We start from the raw sequence: 17361 nt of genomic DNA on the forward strand, positions 1-17361 counted from the left end.
TAGGTTAAAATCAATGCGCGTTAGATGCACATTAAAACTATTTGGTAATATGAGAGAAAAATAATTGAATATGATTTTATAAGGTTAAATTAAATATGTGATTTAATTTAATGATTAATTAATTAGAGAATGAATGAATGAATGAATTTAATTATTTGAATGAAAACTATAGGTTATGAGAGATAGATGTATTAGAATATGATTCTAATGCACATTTAAACAAATATGAGATATTTAATTATTATTTATTAATTAATTAATTTGATCAATTAATTATTATTTGATTTATTTTAATAAATTTAATTTTTATTTAATTTATTTTTAAATTAAATAGATTTATTGTTATTTAGTTAAAAAATTATATTTGATTTAATTTAGTAATTAAATAAATAATTAATTTAAATAAATTAGTTATAACAAACTCCTAACATTTACATAGGAGTGGGAGAGATCTTCTCCCTAACTTCTTCCTCTCTTAGTTCTCTCTACATCACATAATTTTTTTTCTCTCTAGTTTTTGGTCTTCTGAGATTTTTTTATCTTATCTACTTCTACCTCACTAGAATATTGGTGAAACCATTTTGGTGGTGTTCACTTGATTTGTAGTATAGAAATCAAGATCATAGATCAAAAGAGTTGGTAAAGGCTTCGAGAGTCGTCAAGATCGTAAGGGTTTCTAGATTTTATTTCCTCTGTTAATTTGTTATTAAAATATGAATATTGTTTGAAATTTTTTTTCCACTGCATTTGGGATTTTAACCCAGCAAGTATATGTTTCAATTGATCCACCACAACATACTAAGATGGGTCCTTAAAAGAGGTTAAGAATATATATTGGATATCACCAATCATCAAATATCTTGAACCCCTGACAGGTGGTGTATTTACTATACGATTTGTTGATTGTCATTTTAATGAGACACGACATTAGAGAGAGAAATTAAGAAGTTGGAAAAAGAAATTACATGGAATGCATCGTTAATTTCTCATTTTGATCCTTGTACAAATTAATGTGAACTTGAAGTTTAGAAGATAATTCATTTGCAAATTACAACAAATTAGTTACTTGCATTTATAGGTGCAAAGAAAGTAACTAAATCACATATACCAACTACAAATATTCTATCGAAAATTGATACCCAACACAACAAGTTGTCACTAATGAGTCTGGAACATGCTAGAAGCGTGGTAAATCAGTGGGTTCCAAAGATAAAAATCCTCTAGAAAGAAAAATAATTAATAGTTAAAAAGACTTGGTTGAGGATGTAAATCATGTTGGGAATGTCCTAAAACTCACCATTCGTGTTAAACATTCTATTTATCAATAATAATAAGTTGTTGATTTTGCATTCTATTATGAAAATCTAATAAACATACCCATGACTATAGTTCGAATACTTTAATTTTATGTGGTGACATAAACAGGATCAAGTTAACAGTATATAGCCTAAATGGTTTAATAAGTATATGGATGAAATTGGGTATCTCATCCTGGTAACACTATTGGATGTGGCTCACTCTGTAGTTGTTACAAAAGAATTGTAAAGTGCTACAAATGATGTGATCCACAGATCATTCACGTAGAGACATGTAAGTGGGAGCATCCTATGCAATGAGTTTGCATATAGACTGGACCACAAAAATAGTCACTTTTCTTTATAACGACCGTTTACTGTTAAAACTAACTATTTCATTTATAAAGTAACCTAGGTTAACTTGATTTTAATCTTGAGTTAGCTATGCACTCCTGTTTGTTCGAGATTATCCTTTGATCTGCATGGGTGAGAGTTGTCCAACAGCACTGCTCAATAAGCCTCCCATTTTAGGGATAAGACTGGATGAATAGCTGGGGACATAGCCCTGCAAGATGGAATTCACTCTTACCCGATTTAAAGTTAGCAGATAGGTTGTTTTCTTAAGAACTGATTTCAGGTCTTGAACAATTGAGGCCCCGCCTTCTCATGATATAGAAAGGACTTTATTCATAAGTATTATGAATCAAAATTGTTCATTAGAAGGTCAGTAGGAACTTAAGTAATAAGATGTATTCACAGGGGTAAAACGGTAATCTTGACCTAGATGTGATTACAAACAATCTGTAAGGATCGACTTACTGATTATGGTTATATCAAGTGGACATAATATATCTACAGTGAGAGGAGTTCAACTATGGGCTATAAATGGAGTGACTCATTAGTTAACAAATGGAGATTAATTTGGTATAATGAGTTTAGCTGATTAATCTCGGATTGTTGGAACCCATGATTTATAGGTCCGCGAGGTCTCCCTACTAGCTTGTAAATGGATAAGTTTTAGAGTAGCATGATAAGTTAATTTGAAACGTTCAAATTAGAATTAAACGGAGGAGGAGAATTTATATTTAAATATGATTTAAATATATAAAGGTGGATTTGTGTAAAAATTAATTTAATATTTGATATTAAATTAATTATAATTATTTAAATGATAATTTAAATAATTATTTATTAATTTTATTAGAAAATTAATTTATGAAATTAATTTTATAAAATTAATAATATTTTCAGTTTTAAAATCAAATTTTATTTATTGAAATCATTTGATGAAAATAGAAAAGTTGAAAATTTGCACAAAATGGAAAATTTGGTTTTTCTATTACCATCTTCAACTTACTCACACAAAAAAACCATTTACTTTGGCTTCAATTACTCCAAACATGAGCTGCATCTCATGCAACCATCTTCTTTGCATGTTCACCTGTAATAAATAAAGAAGATTGGAGTGGGATTTAGGCATGCATTCAAAAGAGATTTTAAAGAAAATTTCGTGTTGAAAAAAAAGTTCTTCAAACAAACTGGTGCAGTGAGCTTCTCCCTTGTTTTCTATTGGTTCAAGTTGTTCTTGAGTCCCACAACTCATTCTAAAGCTTCAAGAGGATAATGGGAAAGATCTTGAGGTGGTTCACGGTGAGTTTTGGAGAAGACAACTACTGAGGATCAAGATCTTAAAGAATTAAACAAAGGTATGACTTCAAACCCTCTTATATTAGATGAACATGCTTTAGTTTCTGCCAAAGTTAATGAATTAGAATGCTTATTGATCCTTGTTACTTCCGCTGCATGCTAATTTACTCTTACAAACACCCATGAAGAAATCCTTTACGTGACTAGTCAAGAAGGTGAAATACCTTAAGATAATAATGAGATTTCAATAAACTATGTCATGACAGGAAAAATATGGAATCGGATTCATGTAATTATTGACAATATTTTTGTATATAATGTTGCTTTTGATATTATATCTGAAAATGATGATTATGAACCAAAAGCTATTGAAGAATATCGACATAGAAAAGATTGGGTTCAGTGGAAAGAAACAATCGAGGCAGAATTAAACTCATAAATGTCAGGTTTTCGGACTAGTAGTCTGAACACTAGAAGGTGTCAAACCTATGGGTTATAAATGAGTATTTATGAGAAAAAGAAATGAAAATAATGTTGTCGCAAGATATAAAGCAAGATAGTTGCACAAGGTTTCTCATAAAGATCTTATATTAATTATGAGGAGATTATTCTCTTGTGGTGGATGCAATTACATTAAGATATTTAATTGGTCAGATTGTGTATGCAAATTTTGACATGCATCTTATGTATGTAGTCACAACATATTTATATGGATCTCTTGATAATGATATTTATATGAGAATCTCATAAGGATTTAAAGTACCTGAAACATATTAATCAAATTCCCAGGAATTGTATTCAATAAAGTTACAGAGATCGCTATGTGGATTGAAACAATTAGGACGAATGTGGTACAATTGCCTGAGTGGATATTTATTAAAAGAAGGATATTAAAACAATCCAATATGTTCATGTGTTTGTATAAAGAAAACATAGTTAGAGTTTGCTATTATAACTGTATATCTTGATGATTTAAATATAATTGGAACTCTTGAAGAACTTTCAAATGCAATAGAATATCTTAAGTAAGAATTTGAGATGAGAGATCTCGGAAAAACAAAATTTTGTCTTGGCTTACAAATTGAACATTTAGCAGATGAGATATTTGTTTATTAGTCAACTTATATAGGAAATTTTTTAAAATGGAAAAATTTTGAAAATATTCTATATGGACAAAGCACATCTATTGAAAATTTCAATGGAAGTTCATTCACTAGATGTGAAGAAAGATATATTTTGAACTCAAGATGATAATGAAGAACTTTTTGGTCCTGAAGTACCATATCTTAGTACAATTGGTGCACTTATTATCTTGCTAATAATACAAGACCAGATATTTCATTTTCAGTAAATTTATTTACAAGATATAGTTCTTTTCCAATAAAGACATTGGAACGAAATTAAGCATATACTCCGTTATCTCTGAGGAACGATTGATATGAGTTTGTTTTATTCAAATAAATCAAATTTTGATCTAGTTGGTTATGCAAGTTCTGGATATTTATCTGATCCACACAAAGCTAAATCTCAATCAGGTTATCTATTCACATGTGGAGGAACTACTGTGTTGTGGCAATCAATGAAACAGACCATAATGACTACTTCCTCAAATCATGTTGTAATTCTTACAATTCACCAGGCTAGTCTAGAATGTGTTTGGTTAAGATCAATGACCCACCACATTCATGAAACATGTAGTTTGTCTTCTAATAAAAATCTTTCAACAATATTATATGAAGACAACACAACATGTATATCCCAAATTAAAAGAGGATATATTAAAGGAGATAGAACAAAGCATATTTCACCAAAGCTTTTCCACACTCATGATCATGAAGAAAATGACGATATCACTGTACAACAAATTTGTTCGAAAGTTAACCTGGCAAACTTATTTACAAAGGCATTACCTACCACAATCTTTAAAAAAAATTGGTGCACAACATTGGAATATGGCGACTTAGAGATTTCAAGTGATGTTTCTATGAGGGACAGTAAATATACTTTTTAGGAGTATAAATTATATGAAATATGTATTTTTTTTTTCCTTCACTAGGATTGTTTTTCCATTAGATTTTTTTTAGTAAGGTTTTAACGAGGCATATTTCATATATATAATGGACATCTAAGGGAGAGTATCATACAAATTATGATAATAGATACTCATTAGATGTTCATGCTTAGTGTCCATTGATAATTTGTCATGCCCCAATTTCCCAAAGTATTGTTCATGTGTTTCAACATTACACATCATTAGTGTCCATGTAATCCATCTCCTACTTGCCAAATTGCCTATAAATAGTGGCATTTGGTGGGTTTTGGAAGACACATACGCATTGGAAAAATTTCATGAAAATTGGAGAAAATAGAGAATTTAGAGAAATTTCGTATTTTATATTTTGCTGATTTATTTTATTTTATTTTATTTATATATTATATTTAATTTGTTTTTAATATTATTTATTTTATTATTATATTAAATTATATTTATTTTAGTATTATACCTTATTGGTATTTGTGTTCCCGTTGTGCTCTTCAAGTTCACAACAAATGTCAAATTTTTTTATATTATATATTATTATATTCTTTAACTAAATAAAAATCGATAATACCAATACGAATAATTTTTATCTTAAGTTTATTTTTAGCAGGTGGTAAATACTCTCGATTATTTTAGGATTTTTTGGTAGACAATCTAGATTTTTTTTTTCATGTTTTTAGATTTTATGAGTCAAATAATATGCGTTTTGTAGGCAATCTAAAATTCATTTTTGAAGTCTTTCATTTTAATAATGTCTTAAAGAAAAACATACATGTTCATGTTCAAGGATATCCAAATTTTGAATTTGAAATTTTTAAATGTAGAACTATTTTTTTTCTATTTCTATAAATAGTTTGACATTTTGTTCTCTGTGAAAATTTTTCTATCTATAATTATGAAATAAAATTATGTTTTTATTCAATCCCTAGTTTTTAATTCTTTGATTTTATATTCCCCACCAAACATGCCGATCTTCCCCTCTACTTTTTTGAGTGCCAAAAATTTAATTTAATTTAAAAATAAAATAAAAATAGTTTAAGTTCACCAGCATTAAATAACTAGTGAAGATTTGGTTTCCTTTTGCCATGAACTTCTTTGGTTGGGAAATAATTCTGATAAACAACCCCATCAAAGTTTAAAACTTTACAGCAAAAAATAAAAGTCAAACCAAAATGTGACTTTAATTCAAATAATAAATAACTTGCATAAGTTTTTCCAAATGGGAGTCTTGTAGCCTTAAAAAAACCAAAAAGTAGATATTCACCAATAATACCATGCAAAATATTAGTGCTTATATAAATAAACATAAATCCTTGTTTCTATGGTAGTGATGATCATGAAAGGTTGCAAAATGGGTTTGTTGATTGTTGGTTTGATTTCGATGGGCTGTTTGTTAAGTAACAATGGAGTTGATGGTGCTAACAAGAAGGTGGCTGTGGGAGCTTCATTTATCTTTGGTGATTCATTGGTTGATGCTGGAAATAATAACTATTTGCCAACTTTGTCTAAAGCTAATCTTCGTCCCAATGGTATTGATTATAAGCCTTCAGGAGGCAACCCCACCGGCCGCTTTACCAACGGTCGAACCATCGGCGACATCGTTGGTAAGTACCTCCTTACGAACACATGTTATTGGGAGAATACAATTTTGGTTAACAATTTTGAAATTTGTGTTATTTGAGCATTTAAAATTTCAAAACATAAACACTTTAGTCTACTGTAACCATTAGTTTGCTAACTATAAAATGATGTAGCTATTAGATTGTTGCTTGTGATCACTTGACATTATTTCTCTTCCTTCCCTCCTTCTTCTTCCTTTTTTTGGTGCTTGTCACTATCGATGGAACTTAAATTGTCCCTACTAAAACTCTATCGAATTGGAATTTAAAGTTGGACAAGGGAAATTCTCCTTCATTTCATAATTCTAGATTTGAGAACCAAGGAGTTACCTAAAACAAAAAGAAAGTTTCTCCATTATTCCAAATCTATCTATAAAATGAAAAGTTCTTTCCTTTCTTCTGAAAGATGCAAGAGACAACGACATTGATGGCTATCTAACGTGGCAATAACATGAATATCAAAGATTATGACATGGGAGCGAGGAGAAAAATGGGAGAGGAAAAATGTTCCATTCACTTCATGATTAAATCAAATAGGTATTTCTAAATTTTGAAGGTACAATTAGCACCAATAATCATCTTAATGTTAATCAACTAAAATTAAAAGGAGTTTCAAAATCATTTAGAACCATTATATTTCTCAAAACTCAATGATTAACGTTTTCATTATGAAACTTTAAACCAAATAAATATCAAACTCAAGTATTTTGTCCTATTTATATAGCAACCTCTCCATATGTTCAAAATTTAATAAAATTGGTGATACATTCATTTAAGTGTGTTTTTGGAGTAAAAATGAGAGAGAAGATTAGTTGATTAGGTGTTTGTGTAATAAAGTACTCAACCAAATACATAAATTTTTTTTTTAAAGGGGAGATATCAATTTTTATATAGACCTCATAATGTATATTTATTATTTATACTCTAAAATTTCAATATCATTTCAACACGCTACTTAAACTTTAATAATTATTGTGTTCTTTACCTTAAATTTAATGAAGGTCGCAAATTTAACCTTTCTGATAGACTTTGCTTTGAAAACTCATCAATAACGTGCATATGCATTTAATGAATATAAAATATAATCATGTGTAAAAGTAGACATTAGAAAGAAAATTTTATTGAAATTTATAAGTTTGTTGAAGGATTTATTTCATCGTTCTTTTGTGCAACTTAATTATATGTAAGTCTTGATTTCTGTTGAAATTGGTTAAAATATTAGAGGATGAGCTTCACAAAAATTGAACATTAGGTAAAATTACAACATGTAAGCCTAGGGTTCAATTTTTTTAAAAAAATTAAAGTTTCTAATTAAAGTCGGAAACTTTTCAAGTCTAGTGGTAAATTTGATTTTTTTTTCCTTTGTAATTGTTGAAGTCGAAAGGGGCACCTTATAAGTCTCTATATTTTCATTATTGCATTTAGTGTGGGTCCTAAATTTGAAAAAAAAATATATATATATATATATAAAAAGTCTAATAGCTCATTTCATCATGTGATTATTAATGAATAATTGGTTATGTGCTTGCTCTTACGTACATGATCGGAACTCAATTCTTACCTAACTATTAGTTAGTTGAACAAGATGGATCTTATAGAATTACCAAATAAGTGGGTCATAGTCATCTCAAATAAAATAAATCGAATATATGAATTAGTCAGATTAACCAATTTCAACATAAGTCAATTAGTTAAAATATATATTTTAATGGACCAAATGTTAAGTTTGAATCCCAAGTACTCGTCCCTCCACCAATGTCGTTGAACTACAAAAATCAAAAAGTTTAAAATATGTTAAAATTTTAGATCACATATTTGTATCATAACTTTAAGGCTATTTCACACAATTGTTCAAACAATCCACATCGTTCGCCTATTAAATTAATGAGTAAACATTGGTGTTCAGAGATTGAAACCACTACTACAGGTTAAAGAATACATGAACTAAAATAGGTTTTATAAAAATATGAAAAAAAAAAAAAGAAGAAGAAGAAGAACGGTAATAAAGAGAGTAAAATGGAATTTAAACTTGGATTAAAATAGATTGGAAAAATTAGAATTCAGTCTCTATAGCTTATAATTAGGATTTTAGTCCGTATGGTTTGATAAAACCCTCATAAATTGTTCATATGTTTTGATAAAAACTTCATAAACAATCCATGTTGCAAAACCCTCATAAGTAGTAGGTGCAACATGGATTATTTACGACTATAGGGACTATTTACGAAGATTTATTTAAACATAGATAGGGACTAAATTCTAATTTTTTAAACGACTAATAATTCTAATTTTCTCTAATCTATAGGGACTAAATTTGTAATTTAACCCTTAAAAATGTATAATTTTATTTTGTATTTAATTAATAAGGGATTTATTTATTTATTTATTAGTATTGGAATGGATATAAAGGTAAAATGTGAATTGGTTGGATCGTAGGTGAAGAATTAGGAATACCAAACCACGCAGTGCCATATCTAGACCCAAACGCCACCGGCAAATCAATATTGTACGGCGTTAACTATGCATCCGGCGGTGGAGGAATTCTCAATGCAACCGGAAGAATCTTCGTATGAATTCTCTCTCTCACCTCTTTTCCTTTTTAATATTTTACATAATTCTCCACTTTGGTTGTTGTCCACTTTTCTTTTTTAATTATTTCTTATTTGGATTGATCGAGTTAGAATATTCAAAGCTTTTGACTTTTTAGTCGTGGACGTCTATTTTTACCATATTGAGTGCAAATTTGGCATATACTTATTGATTAAACATTTTCCTTAAAATATTTTTTTCTTACTAAAACATTGATTTACTTAGGGTTGTTTGATCATATGAGTAGAATTAATAAGTATGGAGTTAATAAGTTTTTGTCTGTGGTCTAGAGTTTTAAAATGGAATTTTTCAATAATTGTGAAAAGTAGATTAAGAAGAAAAGATGAAGTTATTCGATAAATGTGAAAAAGTAAAGATAGAGAGAAAGATGCAGTTTCTTAATAAATGTAAAAAAGTAAAAAAAAAAAAAAAAAATGTGAAGATAGAATTACTCAATAGATGTGCTAAGTTTAATGATGTTTATTATTGAAGTTGAGTTGTTTATACCCACTTAAGAAGTTGATGGGTCAAACAGCTCCTAATAAAATATATTTGAGAGTGATTTTGGAATAACTAAAACGACTTTATTTCTTAAACTATGTTGTTTGACAATAGTGAGAAAGTTCCTAAAAATAATAATAATGAGAACGTGATTTTGAAAACTTCCAAAATCACTTCAATTGATTCCTGGTCAATACTTGGGAGGTGATTTCCAATTTATTTTTTATATAGGATTGTGAGTGATTTTTTTTTTTAAAGATTATTATTTCATATAAAAAAAGTTCCCACTAATAGGGAACTAAATACTATCATGATTTATAACAATTTTACTAAATTAATTATAATTAAATAATTTAACTCAAAACACTTTTTAAAAAGTCAATCTTAAACATGTTATCAAAGTGATTAGAAATCACTTTTAACGGTACAAAATCACTTTTTAATTTAAAATAACTATTTTTAAAAACACTTCCGAATGTGCCCTCGAGTATTTGGTTATTTTTTCATTAAAATAATTTGAATCACAACCAAGTTCTTAAATTTTGATGTTGATGGAGATTCTAATTTTATATAAGTAATATCAATAAAATGTTTTTGTCGATATGATTATTTTTTAAATAAATTGTGTTGAAAGGCCGCTTAATTTTTATTCTCTTCAGTACAACATTATGATGGTAGAGATCAAACTATCAACTTTCGATATGATAATTAGTGTATTTGGTCACTGAACTATACTTGAATTAACGATGAATTAGAGTTGTTTTATAGAAAATATCCATATCACAGGTAAACAGGTTGGGAATGGACGTTCAAGTTGATTTCTTTAACGTAACAAGAAAAGAGTTTGATAAATTGATGGGTGTACCAAAAGCAAAAGAATATATTGCCAAAAAGTCCATATTTTCCATTACAATTGGAGCCAATGATTTCTTGAATAATTATCTTCTTCCAGTACTTTCCATCGGCGCTAGAATTTCCCAGACCCCTGATTCCTTCATTGATGACATGATCTCTCATCTTAAAAACCAGCTCACCGTGAGTATTTGCATTCTCACTATTTTTAATCCTAGTTTATAACTATTTTATACGTATATATATAGAAACATTGAGTTAGGTTCATTTTGACAACTTATACATATACTTTATTATTCTTATATAAACACCACACAATTTGAGATTGTATTGATGTTTGAAGTTTTCTTGAGTGAATGTAGAGACTATACCAAATGGACGCTCGAAAATTCGTAGTGGGAAATGTTGGGCCAATAGGATGTATACCCTACCAAAAGACCATAAACCAATTGAATGAAGACCAATGCGTTGATTTGGCCAACAAATTAGCCCTTCAATACAATGCCAAATTGAAGGATTTGCTTGCCAATCTCAACAAAAATCTCCCTACCTCCACTTTTGTCTATGCCAATGTCTATGATCTTGTCATGGAACTCATCGTCAACTATGACAATTATGGTAACTATACTATACTAATTCTCTTCTCTCTTATTGTTTTTACTTTTTAAAATCTTTTCTTAGTTATAACTTATAATCTCACGACTTTCAAATTTGGCATGAAAATGAAGTCTTTGGATAATATGTCTTTTGGCTCATATTAAGAACAAAATAATTAATTGTGATTCTATGTAGTTTACGTTTACATCATTAATTAAATATGATATGACGTGTCTAGTTATTAAATAAATGTGGTATGTTGAACAAAACTTTATTGATATTTCTCACAACATATTTTTTCAACTTTATTAAATTATCTCTTTTATAGACCATTGTGTGACCTTATCTTGTTCAATTGTCGACTTTCTTTTCACCCTTTTTGTTGTGCCATTTATTAACAAATCTTTGTGCAATATAGGCATGTCAAACTATTATTTAATAATAGTATTCATGACAAATCAAATCAATTCGAGAGTAATTGTGAAGTGGTTAAAATCACTTGTCATTTTTTAAAATCAATAAAAAAAAATTATTGATTTAATCATTCAAAATCAATTTTAATAGTATGAAAATTGTGTTTAAAAGTTTAGAATTAAACATTGAATTGATTTGCAAAAGAGTGCATAGCTCAAATGACATGTGTATGTGTTAGTAATCAAGAACTATGTGGTTTGAATCCTCCCTACTCTTATTGTACTAAAACGATTGAATTAATTTTGAGTGATTAAATATATATCTTGAAAAAATTTTAAACATGATAAAAATGAGTTTAATCATTTTAAAATTATTTCTAACCATGTACTAACTAACAAGACAAATTATAAATAAAAATTCATCATGCAACTTAACTTCTTGAGAAACTAAATGGATACATAAAACAAGTATTATTTCTTTTAATTCAACCAATTTATTTTAGCCCATACAGAACATTAACATACGTAATGAATCTTCGCATGACTCAAATATTTATATACATTTATACCTTTTTATTAGGATAATTTTTTTATATGTTAAAATTGTTGGAAATAATTCTATTGGTGTGTCTCATTGTCTATCAATTATAGACCGTGATACTTTACTGTATTTGTAAATAAATTGGTACATTTCCTATATTTAAAAACAACCATTTTCAATATATATAGGTTTTTTAGTATAATTGGAATTAGAGGGATCCGAACCGCAAACCTAGTGGTTATTAACATACTTATATGTCAATTGAGTTATGCTTGGTTTGACCATTATATTATAGGTTGAATATATATATGTATATCAAGTTTTGTTTATTGGGTTAAAAAAATGGACCGATAAGACCCTACATCTCTTATGTTAAATCGTGATATATATTAATTACTAAACTATGCTCCAACTGACAAAAAATTAAAAAAATATAGAGTAATTAAATTAAGTCCACATCATATTTGAAATTTCCTCCAATTCATCTGTATGAAAAATGGTGTGGCAAATTGAAAGACTATACATTTAATTATAGGATTCAAGACAGCAAGTAGAGCATGTTGTGGGAATGGAGGGCAATTTGCAGGAATAATACCATGTGGACCTCAATCCAGCTTATGCACAGAGAGATCAAGACATGTGTTTTGGGATCCTTACCATCCAAGTGAAGCTGCCAATCTTATTATTGCCAAGAAATTGCTTGATGGCGACCACAAATACATCTTTCCTCTTAATCTCAGACAGCTTCGTGACCTTTAACAAAAACATCATTTGTTAACATGTTTTAATTAAGGAACAAGAAAGGACTAAATTTGAGTTTAATATATATAGCGCATCTACTCATCATATTTGGTGTATAGCATGTTTTTGCATTGTCTTTAAACTGTTTGACAATTTGACCCAATGGTAAAGATTGGTTGCTTTTCCTTTTGATTTCTAAACATTTTGCCTGGATTGCTATGATCTTTTATTTCCTTTTCTATGTTTCACGCATCTTTACACTAGTATAATGTCGTTTATTTTGGACAAAGACTCTCACGAATATTTTGTTTTTAGAATACCCGAAAGGTCTTACATTAATTGAGGGTATTATAGACTACGCTCCCAAGATAGAGAAACAAGTATAAAAACTAAAGATAGATACATCAAATTTATAGGGTTCACACAAATGTTACAACAAATATATTACATATAGATTCGTTTGTCTTAAGATGTATGTCTTGTCTTATTGATAGCCTAAACATGTATAGGTTTACTGACCGAAGGTATTTGTAATTCTCTTATGAGTCAAATGTTTGAATTCTCGCTCCAACTAAATTAGATTCCATCTAAACATTAAGGAATGGACTATACAAGAAGTATATAAAGGGACAGTACACCTGGGGAGAATATGCATTTCTCACATTTCACAAATCACACAAAAAAAAAAGGTTTTTTTTTAATCTTTAACTCCATAGTCCCGCCATGTGAAAAAGCTTACACTCTGCTACTCTCATTTTCTTCATTAAACTAGTTGTTGAGGATCCCACATTGAAAAGAATAGAAGATCTCACAATATTCATTGTAGATTAAAAGATTATTTATGGGTTATTCCTCCCATACCTAATGGGATTTGAGATGAAATTGTTGAGAAAAACCTTTTACTTCTACCGCAGGAAAGAGCAGAAAAATAATAGAACAATAAAAAAAATAAGAAATGGGAACACAAAAATTTACGTAGAAAAATCACGAACCAGAAAAAATTTACTTAATTACAGGAGCATTCTTTTAGAGCTTTTGATTACTCACACCTTTTTCTCTTTCAAACTATAGAATACAAAAGAAATTTAATTGGAGTTCATCCTCCTTCTTCAATTTAACTGATGTAGAACAAACTATACTTCTAATATCTTGCTAAAACCCAACAAAAATTTTATACTTGCCTATTATGGTATCTAAGACCATAAAACCAAAATGGATAATCGATAAAAAAAAAAAAGGAAAATAAAAAAAAAAGAAAATTGAAGTTCCAATCTAAGAATGGTTAATCTAAAAAGAAACACCATCTTGAATGCAAATTGAGGAATTTCACATTAAAAAAATGAAAAGATCTTACAATCTTTATAATTTATAAGATTTATGGATGACTCTTAGTGTTATGATTAGTTTTGAGATGGAGCTTTTAAGTTTATAATTTTGATAAGTAGGATTCTACCAAACCCAGCATTAACCATATAGAAAAGTTCAAAATATATTCGATTCTTTTACCTTTCTATGGACGAAGACATCCATGACAATGACATTTGTGCCCCTATTTTTGCATGTCTCAAGTGTTTCTCCTAGAATCACATGAGTTCAATGGCGTATTCCATCTCATCCACACCAGCCACCTTCCTACAGCGGCCGGAAGCCACCCACGGTGGAGGCGGCGGCGTCTGTCCAGTGTGCAAGAGATGGAATATACCACAAACCCATGTAAAAAATAAATGTATAATTAAGTAGATGGAGAAGCTCTTCAGTTTGATACCTTTTATATAGAAGAAAAGTGAGCATTTTAGATATGAATTCTTTTAGAGAAATAAGGGGTTGACTTACTATTTGCTTCTTTTCCCCTTCTGTGAAATCACGTGTTTGAATGAGTACAAATTTGATGAACCTTTTAATAAGTACTTTCGTGTCTCTCGATTTTGGCTTTAGAAAAAATGTGAAACCCAAAAAGTTTCAAGTAGTGGAATTATGAGCTGTATTATTAACCACAACACTAAGCCCACCAGTGGAAAACGAATCAATTTTTTGATCTCCTGCTATTCTCCATACAAAATTATTTCGTCAACTTATTTTTGTGCCACCAAACAGTGAATTTTTTTTTTAAATAATGTTTTTTTAAAATATAATGACAAAAATAGGGTTGGAGGGAAACTTTTTCTAAGAATGGATGTTTTGGAAAATTATTGACAAAATTGGGATAGTGATATCGTGTACCGGATACACAATTGCCATGTGGCAAACTCGTGTACCCGGTACACAAGTACCGTTTAATCTAGTTAACACCATGTCAGCTGACTGGTTGACCGGTCAGACACAAATTCGTGGACTGGGTCCACGATTTGCTTTTTTTTTAAGAAAAGTGTGTTGACTATTTTTTTTTAATTGTAGATGTACAACAATATTAAAACTTTAGGAATTGGTCTACAAATTTCTTCATTATTAAACTTAATTATATATTTAATCTATAATGAAAATATCTTGCACTCATATTTAAAAAAAAAAAAAACATGATATTAAAGAATATTTACAATTAGTTCTTTAATTTATAATTTGAAAATGAAAGTTTACATAAAATTTAAAAACGACCCCATGGTCCTTACCTCTCATGGGGGTTATCTTCGTGCCTCTAAATTGGGTTCACCCTGTTGTCGACACATTAAACCAAATTCTGGTAAGTTGTTATGCACTGAATATTGTTGAACATCACCGATAAAATTATTCTGTACAATAAAAAAAAAAATATTAAATAATATTCATATCATATATATGGAAAATGTTTGATTTTAAATCTTTTACCATGCAGTAATAGTAAGTGCCGTCAGGTGTGATAAATTGTCTCGTGATCAAATTGTACCAGGAAAAGTAGTTGTCTGATACAGCTGGCCCATTTGTTAATTCTATCATGTCGTCCATGCCAATAGGATAAATATTCCGCATGGATTCGACGCCAGTCTTGGTCGTGCGTACCTCTCAAATCGATCCGGTATAGTGCTAGGAGTGTATAGGACAACGAAGGTAACGTTTGTCGCAGATCGAACTATCTCAACATACGATCTGGATGATGCCACTCTACTATATGGAAGCATATAAGAGGGTTAACAGTCAACCAGATGTCTTCACCATCACAACAATAATCAAGTAAGGATGACCAAATCTGTTGTGTGTATGACGTCCAAATAATCTGACAAAAAAAAAAAATAATAAGTATACATAGAAAATGTTTTAAATATTCATTTATATATACATTTTCTATTTGATTGTGCATCAGCATGTCGAATATTTTTCTGTACATGAGCAACATATTTGCTGACTGTTCAGAGACAGCTAATACACCACTCCATCTAAAATTATAAAAAATACAATTAATTTATATTCTTACATAAAATGGTAACGAAGTAAATATATAAATGAAATAATACCTGCCATTAAGTGGACGATGATTTGGGGCCTGTAGCTGGACTTGTGGTGCTATAATTGGAAAACGATCATAAGCCCATACTTGTAATAGTATCAATGGCCCCGCTATCTCCTGCTATTCTCCATACAAAATTATTTAGTCAACTTATTTTTGTGCCACCAAACAGTGATTTTTTTTAAAAAAAAATAATGTTTTTTTAAAATATAATCACAAAAATAGGGTTGGAGGGAAATTTTTTCTAAGAATAGATGTTTTGGAAAACTATTGACAAAATTGGGGGCAGTGAAATCGTGTACCGGATACACGATTGTCATGTGGCAAGCTCGTGTACCCGGTACACAAGTACCGTTTAATCTAGTCAGCACCACGTCGGCTGACTAGTTGACCGATTAGACACAAACTTGTGGACCCGGTCCACGATTTGTTTATTTTTTTTCCTTTTTTTTTTAAAAGTGTGTTGACTATTTTTTTTAATTGTAGATGTACAACAATATTAAAACTTTAGGAATTGGTCCACAAATTCCTTCATTATTAAACTTAATTATATATTTAATCTACAATGAAAACATCTTGCACTCATTAAAAAAAATTCATGATATTAAAGAATATTTACAATTAGTTCTTTAATTTACAATTTGAAAATGAAAGTTTACATGAAATTTAAAAACGACCCCCTGGTCCTTACCCCTCATGGAGTTGTCTTCGTGTCCCTCTAAATTGGTTCACCCTGTTGTCGCGATCGTCTACGACGAATACTCTTCAATCAGTATCAGCAACATTGAGTCGTCTTGTTTGTTGAATAATACCTTCTACGTTAACCAATGTTTGCTGACACATTAAACCAAATTCTGGTAAGTTGTTATGCATTAAATATTGTTGAACATCACCGATAAAATTATTCTGTACAATAAAAAAAATAAATAAATATTAAACAATATTCATATCATATCTATGGAAAATGTTTGATTTTAAATCTCTTACCATGTAGTAATAATAAGCGTTGTCAGGTGTGATAAATTGTACCAGGAAAAGTAGTTGTTTGATACAGCTGGCTCATTTGATAATTCTATCATGTCGTCCATGCCAAAAGGATAAATATTC

The 17361-nt window shown here is 29.4% G+C and overlaps 1 protein-coding gene and 1 long non-coding RNA gene across 2 annotated transcripts; one reads left to right on the forward strand and one right to left on the reverse strand.

Annotated features, from left to right (window-relative positions):
• Nucleotides 1-6203: 6203 nt before the first annotated feature.
• Nucleotides 6204-13036, forward strand: LOC120088894 (GDSL-like Lipase/Acylhydrolase superfamily protein). Its single transcript, XM_039046333.2, has 5 exons — nucleotides 6204-6587; nucleotides 9039-9169; nucleotides 10479-10727; nucleotides 10907-11162; nucleotides 12631-13036. The coding sequence occupies exons 1-5, from the start codon at nucleotides 6305-6307 to the stop codon at nucleotides 12852-12854; spliced, it is 1143 nt and encodes a 380-aa protein (XP_038902261.1). The 5' UTR covers nucleotides 6204-6304; the 3' UTR covers nucleotides 12855-13036.
• LOC150033505 (uncharacterized) lies at nucleotides 12514-14576 on the reverse strand. The gene is made up of 2 exons (XR_016523721.1): nucleotides 14343-14576; nucleotides 12514-12848 (listed from the first exon to the last, which is right to left on the reverse strand). It is a non-coding gene; the product is annotated as an uncharacterized LOC150033505 (long non-coding RNA).
• Between the last annotated feature and the right edge of the window lie 2785 nt (nucleotides 14577-17361).

The sequence above is a fragment of the Benincasa hispida genome, chromosome 10 (assembly GCF_027475165.1).
Source record: "Benincasa hispida cultivar pf3 chromosome 10, pf3_genome.v1.1, whole genome shotgun sequence".
NCBI lineage: Eukaryota > Viridiplantae > Streptophyta > Magnoliopsida > Cucurbitales > Cucurbitaceae > Benincasa > Benincasa hispida.

Coding starts and splice junctions, on each gene's coding strand:
- LOC120088894 (XM_039046333.2), top strand. CDS start 6,305: ATGGTAGTGATGATCATGAAAGGTTGCAAAATGGGTTTGTTGATTGTT. Junction 6,588..9,038: donor AACCATCGGCGACATCGTTG/GTAAGTACCTCC, acceptor GTTGGATCGTAG/GTGAAGAATTAGGAATACCA. Junction 10,728..10,906: donor ATCTTAAAAACCAGCTCACC/GTGAGTATTTGC, acceptor GAGTGAATGTAG/AGACTATACCAAATGGACGC.